This window comes from Indicator indicator, chromosome 28, assembly GCF_027791375.1.
Source record: "Indicator indicator isolate 239-I01 chromosome 28, UM_Iind_1.1, whole genome shotgun sequence".
NCBI classification, from domain to species: domain Eukaryota; kingdom Metazoa; phylum Chordata; class Aves; order Piciformes; family Indicatoridae; genus Indicator; species Indicator indicator.
Window position 1 is genome coordinate 2006515 of NC_072037.1, and position 14668 is coordinate 2021182.

A 14668-nucleotide genomic window follows, 5' to 3' on the forward strand; every position below is an offset into this window, starting at 1 on the left:
TGGGCAGGGACATCTTGCACTAGCCCAGGCTGCTCCAGGCCTTGTCCAACCTGGCCTTGAACATCTCCAGGGAGGAGGCATCTACAACCTCCTTGGGCAACCTGTTTCAGTGTCTCACCACCTTCATAGTGAAGAACTTCTTCCTAAGAACCATTCTCCCTTGTCCTGTCACTAGACACACTTATGAAAAATCCTTCTCCAGTCCCTTCAGGTATTGGAAGGCAGCTCTAAGGTCTCCCTGGAACCTCCTTTCAGGGCTGAACACCCCCAGCTCCCTCAGCCTGTCCTCACAGAGGAGGTGCTCCAGCCCTTGGATCATCCTTGTGGCCCTTCTATGGACTCACTCCAGCAGTTCCATGTCCTTGTGATGGGGACACCAGAACTGGATGCAGTGTTCTGAGTAAAATCACAGTTGCAGCCTTCTGTGTCTTACTCCTGCTCCTTCCAGATGTTGTGCTCAAAGTGGCTTCTTGGAAGACTTTCCAGAAAGCACTGGGGGAAGGAGGATGTATTTGTTATCCACAAAATTTTCTTCCTTTGCAGACAACTTGAACTGTTTCTTGGCTCAGAAGAAGAGGCAGGGTCTTGTTTAGTATCTCCAAGCACAGTGCCAGAGGGTGCAGTCTGCCTTTCAGCCTCTCTTCCCCTCTTCCTCCTCCTGCAGGCACCTACCAGAGCGTGCTGCCTGGATCAGAAAACAAACTCCCCCTGCCACATTTTCTGATTTACTTTTACTCTGCATTTATTTTGTGGTTTTCTTCCCCCTCCAATTGCTTTTTGTATCCTCCCACACCCCAGGCCTGGGTAGAGCTGACAGCCCTCCTGGAAGGGCTGAGTAATTTTTTGCTGATTTATTTCTGTGTCAGGCACAAACCTCTGTGTTTAAAGCTTGTTCAAAGTTAGACTACAGAGCAGAAACAAGCTCAGCACTAAAAGGACATTCTGCTTGGATTTTCTTGCAGGAAGGTGCTTTCACTGGGCTTGTGATAAATAGGAGAGGCTTCCTCTGCCAAAAACCCCTCTGCCTGCACAGGGTTGATGTGCAAGGCTGCAGGGAAAATGACTTCTGGGCTCTGACTTAAAGAGCTGGTGGGAAGCTGAGAGGGCAAAGGGAGGTGGGAGGATGACACAAAGCTGTTGCTGGTGGAGGGGCAGGCAGGAAGGATTCATCTGAGTGTATTTGAGGAGAGGTTTAAAAATGGGCAGTAGAGGGGAGAACAGTCCTGCTGGGAAGGACTGTTCAGTTTGAGGAAGAGGAGGCTGAGGGCAGACCTTATCACCCTCTACAACTACCTGAAAGGACAACAGAGAGAGGTAGGTGCTGGTCTCTTCTCCCAGGTAATTACAATCATAGAATGGTTTGGGTTGGAAGGGAGCTCTAAAAGTCATCTACTCCAACCCCCAAGTGATAGAACAAGAGGGAATGGCCTCAGGCTGCACCTGGGTGGGTTCAGGCTGGACATCAGGGAATTTTTCTTCACTACAAGAATGGCCAAGTGTTGGAAGAGGCTGCCCAAAGAAGGTGTTTGAGTCACCATCCCTGGAGGTGTCTGAAGGCTGTTTAGATGTGGTGCTTGGGGATATGGCTTAGTGGTGAACTTGGTAGAGCAGGGTTAATGGTTGGATCTGATCATCTCTAGGGTGTTCTCCAACCTGAATGGTTCTGTGACCCTATGGATAGTTGGATGTTCTGGAGCCTCTATTACAAGAGGGATCTGGAGGTGTCCAGAGAAGGGCCACAAGGATGAGCAGAGGGCTGGAGCTGCTCTGCTATGAGGAGAGACTGAGAGAGTTGGGGCTGTTCAGTCTGGAGAAAAGAAGGCTCCAAGGTGACCTTCCTGTGGCCTTCCAGGATCTGAAGGGGGCTACAATAAAGCTGGGGAGGGACTTTTTAGGCTATCAGGGAGTGACAGGACTGGGGGGAATGGAACAAAGCTGGAAGTGGGGAGATTCAGACTGGACATGAGGAAGAAGTTGTTGCCCATGAGAGTGGTGAGAGCCTGGAATGGGTTGTCCAGGGAGGTGGTTGAGGCCCCATCCCTGGAGGTGTTTGCAGCCAGGCTGGATGAGGCTCTGGCCAGCCTGCTGTAGTGTGAGGTGTCCCTGGGCATGGCAGGGGGGTTGGAACTGGATGATCCTTGTGGTCCCTTCCAACCCTGACTGATTCTAGGATTCTATGTTAGGATGAGAACTCAGTAATGTGGGATTGTTCCCACTATCTAGCTTAGAGATGAGGCTTAATTAATTAAACTTTGCCCAGATTGGGAACTTCCTTCTAGTTGCAGGGGCAGAGCAGCAGAGTGCAGCAGGCTGGTTTGTGTTAGCTGAGCTGGCAGCTAACTGCTGTCATTGTTCTGGCAGATTGATGAGACTGGGAACTCTTCTGGTCAGGAAAGGTGGGAAATGATGTCCCTGGAAAGATAAGAGTGTAATTAGGTTTCAGATAGGTGTTTGCATGCCTTGTTGCAGCTGCAAAGGGTTGAAGGTGCCAAATGGGAGACAACAGAGCTGCAATTTGTACATTTGTTTGATTTCTAATTCTGTGACTGTGCCACTCAGCATCAGCAACACAACACAAACCAAAACTGCTGCTGCTTAAATAAGTAACAACAGATAACAGCTCTCTGTATTTCACACTTCAGATACCTCTCTCTGTAACACTTCAATAACATCTCATTTCCCCAAGCCCCAGTGCAGTGAGCACCTCCAGAATGACTCTGAGAAGTATCTGCCAGCACCACCACCAAACGTGTTATTCAGGTAGCAGTTCTGCAGCAGCTGTAGCTGTATCTGATAGGTTCAGTGACCACCCTTGGTTTGGAGAGCCAAGGATCTCGATTTTTAGCTTGGAGAAGACTGAAATGATCAAGAGCTAAAGGCTGGGGGTGAGAGGATGGGGCCAGACTCTTGTCAGTGACAGGACAAGGAGTAGAGTCTTCTCCAAAAGAAGCCTGCCCAAGCTGGTAAGAGATTCCTGCTGTGCTGCCTGCTCTCCTGCTGTAGTACTTTACACTGCCCTGGTGAGGCCACAGCTGGAGTCCTGGGTCCAGTTCTGGGCTCCCCAGTTCAACAGAGACAGGGAACTGCTGGAGAGAGTCCAGTGGAGCCTACAAAGCTACTGAGGGGCCTGGAGCAGCTCTGTGAGGAGCAAAGGCTGAGAGGGTGTTGAGCCTGGAGAAGAGCAGCCCCAGAGGGGATCTGAGCAATGCTCAGCAAGAGATAAAGGGTGGGGAGCAAGAGGCTGGGGCCAGACTCTTGTCACTGGTGCCCAGGAACAGACCAAGGGGCAATGAGCACAAACTGGAACCCAGGAGGTTGCATCTGAACAGGAGGAGAAAGTTGTTTGTTGTGAGGGTGCTGGAGGCCTGGAGCAGGCTGCCCAGAGAGGTTGTGGAGTCTCCTTGTGTGGAGAGCTTCCAACCCCCCCTGGGCACTGTGCTGCTGGGCAAGCTGCTGTGGGTGCCCTGCTGGAGCAGGGGCTTGGACTGGATGATGTCCAGAGGTCCCTTCCAGCCCTCGCCATGCTGGGATTCTGTGATCCCAGTCCAAGAAGTGCAGGTGAGCCCACAGGCCATTCCTGGTGGTGTTCCAGGATGTGTTCTCCATTCCCCTGGGCTCAATCACTCTCAGCCTGTTTCTAGAGCTTTCAGAGCAGTGTTGGGGGCATTCTTGCCCAACATCCCTTCTGCACATCTCTGAGCTGGGTGTAGCAGAGACATCTGCAGAGTCATCTGCACTTGCCCTGCCAGCTGGGATCTAATGACTACTCCTAAGGTGCTTTGGGTCCCAGCTGGTTTTGTTTGTATAGCTTTGCTGCTTCAGAGTTTTTAGGTTCTGCTGGTGCCTTAACTCTGGTTTGTTAGACTCTTGTGGAGCTTGGTCAAGTCCCCTTGGCAATTTCTTTGTTTTCTTTCCTCCTTTGCCAGTTAACTACACCAGGAAAGGGGTGCAGCAAGCCCTGTGTCCTGCTCTGGCGAGGCTTTGGTTACAGACATGGTAGAGCTCTGCCACAGCCGTGACCTTAATCCTGTTCTTAACCAAAGTAAAGGTTTCCCAGGGAGGTAATTGGGGTCCCATCCATGGAGATATTCAAGGTGAGGCTCGACAAGGCTCTGGGCAATCTGATTTGGTGGAGGATGGCCCTGCTGACTGCAGAGGGGGTTGGACTGGATGACCTTTGGAGGTCCCTTCCAACCCAACCCACTCTGTGATGCTGTGAAATGGCATCTCCAGAATGTTCAGAGTGATTTCCTTCATCCTGAGGAGTCACTTAGGAGAAGAGAAGGGTGCTGGGGAGGCTGAGTGCCTGAGCTGTATTTTTCTCTTCCTTTCTGAAACTGAAATGGACTTTGGAGGTGTGCAGCACGATCAAGCTCCAGCCTCCCTGCTGCACTGGTCACAGTGAGTCAGGAGTGTCCCTCCCCATGCCCCCATGGGATGGTCTTTCTTCCTTCTCAGCTGGCAGGCAGTGTCCTGTTCATGTGCTGGATTTGGCTTGCAGAGCAAATATCGAGGCAGGGGCTGGGTTTGTGGAAATTGTGTTTTCCTCAGCCCCCTGACCTGAGCCCAGAGCACTCACAGCCTCTGTCCCGTGGCTGCTTCCCACCAGCTGCAGCTGCCAGGCACTCAGGCTGGCACGTGCAGAGCCCACCCGTGCCAGGCTCACAGCAGAGCTGTCCTTTGATCAGTCCTGCTCTGGCCTTCCTGCATGGCAGTCACATGCCAGCAGCATTTCCCCAGGGATGGATGCCAAGGCTTGTTTCAGGAGCAGGAATTTTCCTGCCAGAGGTTCAGCTCGCTGCTTGCTGTGCTGGATTAGTTTGAGGGAGCTCATCTTCAACCCCTAACTCCTCTCCCTGTGTTGTGGTCGTTAATTTGTGACCATTAATGAGGATGATTAATGAGGATGAGGAACATCTCTCCCATGAAGAAAGACTGAGAGCCTTGGGACTGTTTTAGTCTGGAGAAGAGAAGGCTGAGAGGGATCTGATCAATGTCTGTGAATAGCTGAGGGGTGGGTGTCAGGAGGAAGGGGCCAGGCTCTTTTGGGTGGTGCACAGTGATAGGGTAAGGAAGAACAGGTACAAGCTGGAACCCAGGATGTTCCACCTCAACATGAGGAGAAACTTCTTTGGTGTGAGGGTGCTGGAGGCCTGGAGCAGGCTGCCCAGAGAGGTTGTGGAGTCTCCTTCTCTGCAGACTTTCAATCCCCATCTGGATGTGTTCCTGTGTGCCCTGCCCTGGGTGACCCTGCTCTGGCAGGGGGATTGGACTCAATGATCTCTGGAGGTCCCTTCCATCCCCTACCATTCTGATTCCAGGGTTAGCAGTACAGAAGAAGTGGTGCTTGGAGTTGAAGCACAGCACTGCTTTGGAGGCTTTTGAACCATACTGAGCAGGAGTTTGGTGAGCAGTGCAGGCAGTGGTGCTTTGGGGTACCTGATGCACAGAGCAGCACACCACTTGCCTTGCTCAGACCAGGCTGTGAGGCAGGGACAGGGCTGAGGATGGAGCCTGGCTCATTTCCAGCTCTTCCTCCAACTGCTTGGTGCCTTTGCTGCTCTCTTTGCAAAGGGCACTAATTCATCAGCCTTGTCCTAGGGAGTGATGTACAAGAGGAAACAGACTCTGTCCTTCTTGGGCAAATCTTTAGGTTCTGGTGCAAATTGTTTGAAAATAATCTTCTGGGTCACTTGTCCTTGGTGCCAGGAGTCTTGTCAGTGTCCCCTGGCCAGGTGTTAATCCTGGCAGGGTAAATTCTCTATCCAGCTGCAAGCTCTGGGCAAGGCCAGCTGGGTGTGAGTTTCAGCAGCATGCTGTGCCTCTCTGATCTGAGGCTCTCCTTCTTCCCATCCAGATGGGCTCCCCTGGTCCTCCTTACCTCAGAGTAAGTGACATGCAGCTCTGTGTCAGCCAGGTAACCAGAGATTCTCCCCATCCCCCCTCTGCTCCACATGAGAGCTCTGGCACTGGTCTGTATGTACAGCATTGGCTCATGATCTCCTGTTGTGCTTCTCTTGCTCCTCACAGAATCACAGAGTGTTAGGGGCTGGAAGGGACTCCAAAGCTCATCCAGTCCAACCCCCCTGCCAGAGCAGGGTCACCCAGAGCAGGTCACACAGGAACACATCCAGGCAGGTCTTGAATATCCCCAGAGAGGGAGACTCCACAACCCCCCTGGGCAGCCTGTTCCAGGGCTCTGTCACCCTCACAGGGAAAACATTTTCCTCCTCTTTACATGGAACTTCCTCTGTCTCAGCTCCCACCACTGCCCCTTGTGCTGGCATTGGGCATCACCCAGCAGAGCCTGGCTCCAGCCTCTGGGCACTCATCCTGCACATCTTTATCACCAGCAATGAGGTCACCTCTCAGGCTCCTCCTCTCCAAGCTCCAGAGCCCTCAGCTCCCTCAGGCTCTCCTCATCAGGAAGATGTTCCACTGCCTGCAGCAGCTTTGTGGCTCTGTGCTGGACTCTTTCAAGCAGTTCCCTGAGGTCCTTCTTGACCTGAGGGGCCCAGAACTGGACACAATATTCCAGATGTGGCCTCAGCAGGGCAGAGTAGATGGGGAGGAGAACCTCTCTGACCTACTAACCACAGCCCTTCTAATCCAGCCCAGGATGCCCCTGGCCTTCTTGGCCACCAGAGCACATTGCTGGCTCATGGTCAACCTTCCATCCAGTAGGACCCCCAGGGCCTTTCCCCCTTCACTGCTCTCCCTGCCCAGTCACCTGTCCCAAAGCAGCCAGGTCCCCTGTGAAGCTGGCCCTGGTGTTACACCAAGTGCAAGCCCCCTGGGGTTTTTTTCACTCCCACTCCTGGCTGCAGTGTCTTCTCCTCTGGAGCTGGAGCAGGGGAGCTGCCCACAGCAGCTGTCTGTGATGCCAGCGGCAAGCTGCTGGCTTGTGGCCGCCTGCTGCCTGGCCCGGCGCCGGCTGTGGCACACGGCTGCCCTGGCAGCCTGCCTGTCTTTAGGGATGCTGCAGCTGCCAAGAAATGGCCAAGAGAGAACCAGCTGTGAGGAGCTGTCAAGAAGTTTCATGTGGTGGTGTTGTGGGGCAATGATGGCCTAACGCAGTAGGGAGGGGAAGAAACCATTTCTGTCCTTCAGGAGGCTGAGTGCTGCAGAGAGTCCTGGAACTGTTTGGGTTGGAAAAGATCTCCAGGATCTTCTGGTCCAACCATCAACCCAACACCACCATGGCCATTGAACCATGTCCTGAAGTGCCAGGGCCACACTTTTCTTGAACGCCTCCAGGGATGGTGACTCCACCACCTCCCTGGGCAGCCTGTGCCAATGCCTGACCACTCTTGCAGCAAAGACATTGGGGGCAGTGAGGTGAGTTGGGGCACATTGCCCTTTCTTCAGAGTTTTAGTTTGCACAAATAAACTCTGTCACAAATCACAGAATCTTTGTGGCTGGAAAAGACCTCTAGGATCATTGAGTCCAACCATAGAACTATAGGATTGTTTTGGTTGGAAAAGACCCCTAGGATCATTGAGTCCAACTATGGAATCACAGGATTGTTTTGGCTGGAAAAGACCTCTAGGATCATTGAGTCCAACCATGGAATCATAGGATTGTTTTGGTTGGAAAAGACCTCTAGGATTATTGAGTTCAAGCTGAAATCAAGAGTTTGGGAAAAACTCTAATTTGATCAAGCCGAATCATAGATTGTTTGGCTGGAAAAGACCTCTAGGATCATTGAGTCCAACCATGGAATCATAGGATTGTTTTGGTTGGAAAAGACCTCTAGGATTATTGAGTTCAAGCCTGAAATCATAGGATTGTTTTGGCTGGAAAAGACCTCTAGGATCATTGAGTTCAAGTCTGAAATCATAGGATTGTTTTGCTGGAAAAGACCTCTAGGATTATTGAGTTCAAGCCTGAAATCTTAGGATTGTTTTGGCTGGAAAAGACCTCTAGGATCATTGAGTCCAACCATGGAATCATAGGATTGTTTTGGTTGGAAAAGACCTCTAGGATTATTGAGTTCAAGCCTGAAATCTTAGGATTGTTTTGGCTGGAAAAGACCTCTAGGATCATTGAGTCCAACCATGGAATCATAGGATTGTTTTGGCTGGAAAAGACCTCTAGGATCATTGAGTCCAACCATGGAATCATAGGATTGTTTTGGCTGGAAAAGACCTCTAGGATCATTGAGTCCAACCATGGAATCATAGGATTGTTTTGGCTGGAAAAGACCTCTAGGATCATTGAGTCCAACCATGGAATCATAGGATTGTTTTGGCTGGAAAAGACCTCTAGGATCATTGAGTCCAACCATGGAATCATAGGATTGTTTTGGCTGGAAAAGACCTCTAGGATCATTGAGTTCAAGCCTGAAATCATAGGATTGTTTTGCTGGAAAAGGCCTCTAGGATCATTGAGTTCAAACATGAAATCTTAGGATTGTTTTGCTGGAAAAGGCCTCTAGGATCATTGAGTTCAAGCCTGAAATCATAGGATTGTTTTGCTGGAAAAGACCTCTAGGATCATTGAGTTCTAACATGAAATCCTAGGATTGTTCTGGTTGGAAAAGACCTCTAGGATCATTGAGTTCAAACATGGAATCTTAGGATTGTTTTGCTGGAAAAGACCTCTAGGATCATTGAGTTCAAGCCTGAAATCTTAGGATTGTTTTGCTGGAAAAGACCTCCAGGATCATTGAGTTCAAGCCTGAAATCATAGGATTGTTTTGGTTGAAAAAGGACCTCTAGGATCATTGAGTTCAAACATGGAATCATAGGATTGTTCTGGTTGGAAAAGACCTCTAGGATCCTTGAGTCCAACCATAGAATCATAGGATTGTTTTGGCTGGAAAAGACCTCTAGGATCCCTGCTCTTTTCCAGGGTGCTGGATTTGGAAGAATCAGCTTTGTAGTTGTGTATAAATGTAAGATAATTTAGTCTGGCAGTTTATAGTAGGTCCTTTTCCAAGCAAGAAAAGAGCTTTCATTCATAGAATCATAGAATCATAGAATCAGTCAGGGTTGGAAGGGACCACAAGGATCATCCAGTTCCAACCCCCCTGCCATGCCCAGGGACACCTCACACTACAGCAGGCTGGCCAGAGCCTCATCCAGCCTGGCTGCAAACACCTCCAGGGATGGAGCCTCAACCACCTCCCTGGGCAACCCATTCCAGGCTCTCACCACTCTCAATGGGCAAGAACTTCTTCCTCATGTCCAGTCTGAATCTTCCCACTTCCAGCTTTGTTCCATTCCCCCCAGTCCTGTCACTACCTGATAGCCTGAAAATCCCTCCCCATTCCTGTCTTGCAGGTCGGTGGTGTGAGGTTGATGCATCTGTAGGAGCTCTGTGGCTGCCACATGTTTAGCTGGATGTGAGCAGGGACTCTGTTGATGCACACACACACACACACAGAGGTGGTGACTTGGCAATAAAAGTAATAATCATCTTCTGTTACTTGGTCAGGGGCATCATACAGCAAAGTAAGAACAAACCCTGAGTGATCACATCCAAGCCCTCCTATTTTATGGCATGATGGTTGAACTTGGTCATCAACAGTGGCCTTGATCTTAAAAGGCTTGATCTTAAGGGACTTGATCTTTCCCAACCAAAATGATTCCTGGATTCTATGAATGAGAAGAGGTTAAAGAGAGAGAATTCTATCTGGAGCTAGTCCTGGCCAGTTTATAATTGCACTCCAAGCAGGAAATGTTTTGCAGTGCTCAGCATGTCTTGACAAATCCATCTGATGGAGACTTTCTCTGGAGAGCAGGTTGGGTAGTCTGGGATCTCTTCCTCAGCAGAGCATCAGTGTCAGCTAGTGACTTACACACAGGATAAGGCAGCAGGTTGCAAAAATAGCTCTGATCTAAAAGCCTGGAAACAAAGGGCACCTCTGGCAGGGATAAAGATAGAACTCTTTTAACTTAGGGCATTTCATGAGAAGCAGCAGGGGAAGGAGAATTTGGAGAGGGAAACTAAATGAGGCCTTTTCTGCTCTTGGATTACACCAGCCAGGGATCTGTCATTGAAGTCATTTGCACCACTCTACCCCAGAACCTGTCCCAAAGCATTTCAGCAGCTGGAGGGGATTTATTCAGATGGAAAGAACGTGGTAGGCATAGCTTGGCCAGATGCCACCTGCGGTGGGCTTGGCAGCTGCTGGCAAGTATTTATAGATGTAAACAGCAAGGGGAGAAAGGACAGAAATAGAGCAAAGTGGGGGGGAAGAGGGAAATGGGCTGAAGATGGGGAAAGGTCAGGTTTTACTGCTGGGTGGCTTAGGCTGCACAGCATCTCTCCAGGTGGAGTGAACTGACTGCCAGGTTTGGTATTAAAGGCACAAAGGATTTGAAGCCAGAGGCCATGGTAAGCAGGCAGGCAGCCTCCAGTGCTGCTGGGGTGCTGCAGAGTGGGCAGGCACAGTGAGGTCTCCCTCCCTTCAGGATTTGCTGCTTCTAAGAGCTGTTTATAAGATCTCCCTCTCTGCTCTGCTCTGCTTAGACCCCATCTGCAGCACTCTGTCCAGGTCTGGTGGCCCCAGCACAAGAAGGACCTGGAGCTGCTGGAGCAGGTCCAGAGGAGGCCATGAAGATAATCAGAGGGCTGGAGAACCTCCCCTATGGACACAGGCTGGAAGAGTCAGAGGTGTTCAGTCTGGAGAAGAGAAGGCTCCAGGGAGACCTCAGAGCAGCCTTCCAGTACCTGAAGGAGCTCCAGGAGAGCTGGGGAGGGACTTTGGACAAGGGCTGGGAGTGCCAGGATGAGGGACAATGGCTTTGAGCTGGGAGAGGGGAGAGTGAGACTGGAGATGAGGAAGAAATTATTGAGAGTGAGGGTGAGGAGAGACTGGAAGGGGTTGCCCAGGGAGGTTGTGGCTGTCCCCTCCCTGGAGGTGTTGAAGGCCAGGCTGGATGAGGCCTTGAGCACCCTGGGTTGGTGGGAGGTGTCCCTGCCCATGGCAGGGAGTTGGGACTGGATGATCTTTGTGGTCCCTTCCAACCCAACCCATTCTGTGGTTCTATGACTCTCTGGTGCTGGGCAGCAGTGATTGCTTCAGTAATGACTATCTGCCATGCTGCACAGGGTCTGAGCTTCCTGAACGTGAGGTTGCAGCTCCAATTTTTCATGCCCAGTTTGTGCTTTCCATGCACATGTCTGAGTGTGGATCCTTTCCTTCACATGAAGCCTCCTGCCTGGTGATATCATTGGTGTCTTCCCTGTGTGTCTCACATCCATCATTATCTTCCCAGTCAGAGATTCAGGTCTGATTTCTTCTCTTGTGATGTCACTTCCATGTCCTGGTCATCTTTTGTGCTTCTCTGTGTCATTTCTCCTCAACACGAGGAGAAACTTCTTCACTGTGAGGGTGCTGGAGCCCTGGAGCAGGCTGCCCAGAGAGGTTGTGGAGTCTCCTTCAATGGAGACTTTCAAGCCCCATCTAGATGTGTTCCTGTGTGACCTGCCCTGGGTGTGACCTTTTTTGTCAGGGGAGATGGCCTCCACGATCTCCAGAGGTCCCTTCCAACTCTTCCCATTCTGTCATTCTGTTTGTGTTGTGTTTTTTCAGTGAGGAGTCAGAGCTTGCTTGCAGTTCTCCAGATGTTGGTCCGTCCTGGCTGTTTGTCCTTACATTTTCTGCCTTATTCTGGTCTTTGGTTTGCTTTTAGAACTTGCACTGAACACTCAGCTAATGTTTTTCAGAGGATATCCACAATGGTTGCAGAATCTCTGTGTGAGCACAGAGCTCATTGCTGCAGGGCACCAGCACTGAGGTTCATCTGTTGTTTATCACTCAGCTCCCTCATCACTCCAAATTCCTTCTGTGCTTCCTGGATCAAGGAATGCATTAACTAACCTGGAAGAATCTGTGTCATCCTCACGTGCTGCTTCCTTGTCTGCCTCTTTCCAGGTCTGTGTGCAGACCTTTCTCATCACTCCTTATCTCTTCTTGCTCTTTGCTCTCCATCTTCACACTCATCATTAATCCATGCAGGGACCCATCCCACGATCCCAGGCTGGCTGAGTTTCTTTGCACAATCACTGGAAAAGAAACCTGTAGAAAGGTCTCTGAAATCCAGGTGGTTTTGGCTGCTTAGGAGGAACCTTAGTTGACTTTTTGATGCCCTGCTCCCTTAAAGCCACATTGATTTCTCCATTGGTTCCTGGCTGTTGGTTTCCTGTCGCTGCCTTTCAGACTGAAGCCAGCCTGGGTCAGCCATATTCCCTGGGGTCCTTGGAGAGCCTGGCTGCAGATTTCACAGATTGCATCAGGTTGGAAGGGAGCCTCAAGGTCATCTTGTCCAACCCCCCTGCAGGCAGCAGGAACACCTCCAACTAGATCAGGCTGCCCAGGGCCACATTGAATCTGACCTTGAATGTCTTCAGGGATGAGGCCTCAACCACTTCCCTGGGCAACCTGTTCCAGTGTCTCACCACCCTCACTGTGCAGAACTTCCTCCTGCTGGCCAACCTAACTCTGCCCTCCTCTTTCAAACCATTGCCTCTTGTCCTATCCCCTTCTGAACAGTCCCTCCTCAGCCTTCCTGTAGGTCTCCTTCAGGTTTTGAAGTGCAGCTCTGAGGTCTCCCTGGAGCCTTCTCTTCTCCAGGCTGAACAGCCCCAACTCTCCCAGCCTGTCTTTGTAGGAGAGGTGCTCCAGCTCTCTGATCACCTTTGTGGCCTCTTCTGGACCTGCTCCAGCAGCTCCATGTGTCTCTTGTGTACACAGCACTGCAGGTGAGGTGTCCCCAGAGCAGCGCAGGGGGCAGAATGCCCTCTCTGGATCTGCTGGCCATGCTGCTCGTGCTGCAGCCCATCCATCAGCCCACACCCCTCGTGTTTGTTCCTGGCCCTGAGGCTCCGGTAGCCACAGACTGGCTGCTCAGCCAGCCCACATCAGTGCTCCCTTAGGAGCTGTCAGCCACGTCTTGATGCTCTGTCAGGGGCTGTTTGTCTGATGCTGCCTTTCCTGTTGGTGTCCCTGCACAGGGGCTGCTCCCAGGTGGGGGTTATCCGGGCGCTGATCGAGGCTGGCATCCCGGTGGACATGATCGGAGGAACCTCCATCGGAGCCTTCATGAGTGCCCTGTACGCCGAGGAGCGCAGCTACAACCAGATGAGGATCAAAGCCAGGCAGTGGGCCATGGTGAGTGCTGGGAGGGTGCAGCTGACACCAGGCCTGAGCAGGCAGAGCCCAAGGAGAGAGCAGCCGTTGGCACCTTGGGGTCAGTGCCTTCAGATGGGCCCTGGGTGTGGGGCAGGCTGGGAGAGCTGCTCCGGGTCCCACTGGCGACCTGCTCTAGTGCAGGATGTCCCTGCTGACTGTGGGGAGGTCAGCCTGGATGACCTTTAGAGGTCCCTTCCAGCCTTGACCATTCTATGATTCTGTGAGATGGGAATGGCTGAGGGGATAGCTCCTGACTCCGCTCTGCACAAACCCCAGCCAGGCTGTGGAGGCAGAGTGATGTTTGCCTCTCTTTGCCTCTGTTTTATCCCCTCCAGTTGTGTGCTGGAATCTGTTTCCTTTCCAACTCTCAGCAACTGTGTTTTTCTCTGTTGTGTAATTCTCTCTCTTTCATTCTCACATGCTGTCATCTTTCAGTGGAACTGATTGGCAGAGGTAAACCTTCTCTACACTAACTACAACATCTCTCATTGTGGGGAAGCCTGACAGCCCCAGAGTGCTGCTGGTGCTGTGCTTCAGGAGGAGCTCTGAACTTGAAATACTTGGCACAAACAAAACCATCTTTTCATAGTTGAACCAGGGGTTAGGAAGGTTGTTTTGAATAGTGACTTCTGGGGGAGAATTGATTCATTGGGGAGATGTTGGGAAGAATTGCACCAGCACCAGGTTGGCACTGGGTCAAGGGGATTGAACAGCATTAGAGTTCTTCCTGGAGTTTGCTGGTTACAGCTCTGTGTGTTCCCATGAAAACCACATTTTTGTGTTGGTTCTCAAGGGGGAAGTGACTCAGGGGATTCTCTATGTTAGATTAAGCTCTGGGTCTGATTAGGCCTTGAGTTTTAGGGGAAACAGGAGTCTCAAGGAGGATTTGGGGGTGTCAGTTGGTGACAAACTCCCCAGGAGCCAGCAATGGTCCCTGGCAGCCCAGCAGGCAGCTGTGTGCTGAGCTGCATCCAGAGCAGGGAGAGCAGCAGCACAGGGAGGGGATTCTGCCCTCTGCTCTGCTCTGCTCACACCCCACCTGCAGCACTGCCTCCAGCTCTGGGGCCCCCAGAATAAGAGAGACGTGGAACTGCAGGATGGGGTCCAGAGGCGGCCACAGAGATGATCAGAGGGCTGGAGAACCTCCCCTGTGGGGACAGGCTGGGAGAGTTGGGGCTGTTCAGCCTGCAGAAGAGAAGGATCTAGGGAGACCTTAAAGCAGCCTTCCAGCCTTCCTGAAGGGGCTCCAGGAGAGCTGGGGAGGGACTTTGGACAAGGGCCAGGATGAGGGACAATGGCTTTGAGCTGGGAGAGAAGAGATTGAGACTGGAGATGAGGAAGAAATTATTGAGAGTGAGGGTGGGGAGAGACTGGCACAGGTTGCCCAGGGAGATTGTGGCTGTCCCCTCCCTGGAGGTGTTGAAGGCCAGGCTGGATGAGGCCTTGAGCAAGCTGGGCTGGTGGGAGGTGTCCCTGCCCATGGCAGGGGTTGGGACTGGATGATCTTTGTGGTCCCTTCCAATTTA

General features: G+C 51.5%; 1 protein-coding gene across 1 annotated transcript in view; it reads left to right on the top strand.

Moving 5' to 3' along the window:
• Positions 1 to 14668, top strand: part of PNPLA7 (patatin like phospholipase domain containing 7) — a 182873-nt gene that overhangs the window by 120258 nt on the left and 47947 nt on the right. The window contains exon 27 of the mRNA XM_054393395.1: positions 12965 to 13121. Coding sequence (XP_054249370.1) covers positions 12965 to 13121 — 157 coding nt within the window. The remainder of the gene's footprint in view (positions 1 to 12964; positions 13122 to 14668) is intronic.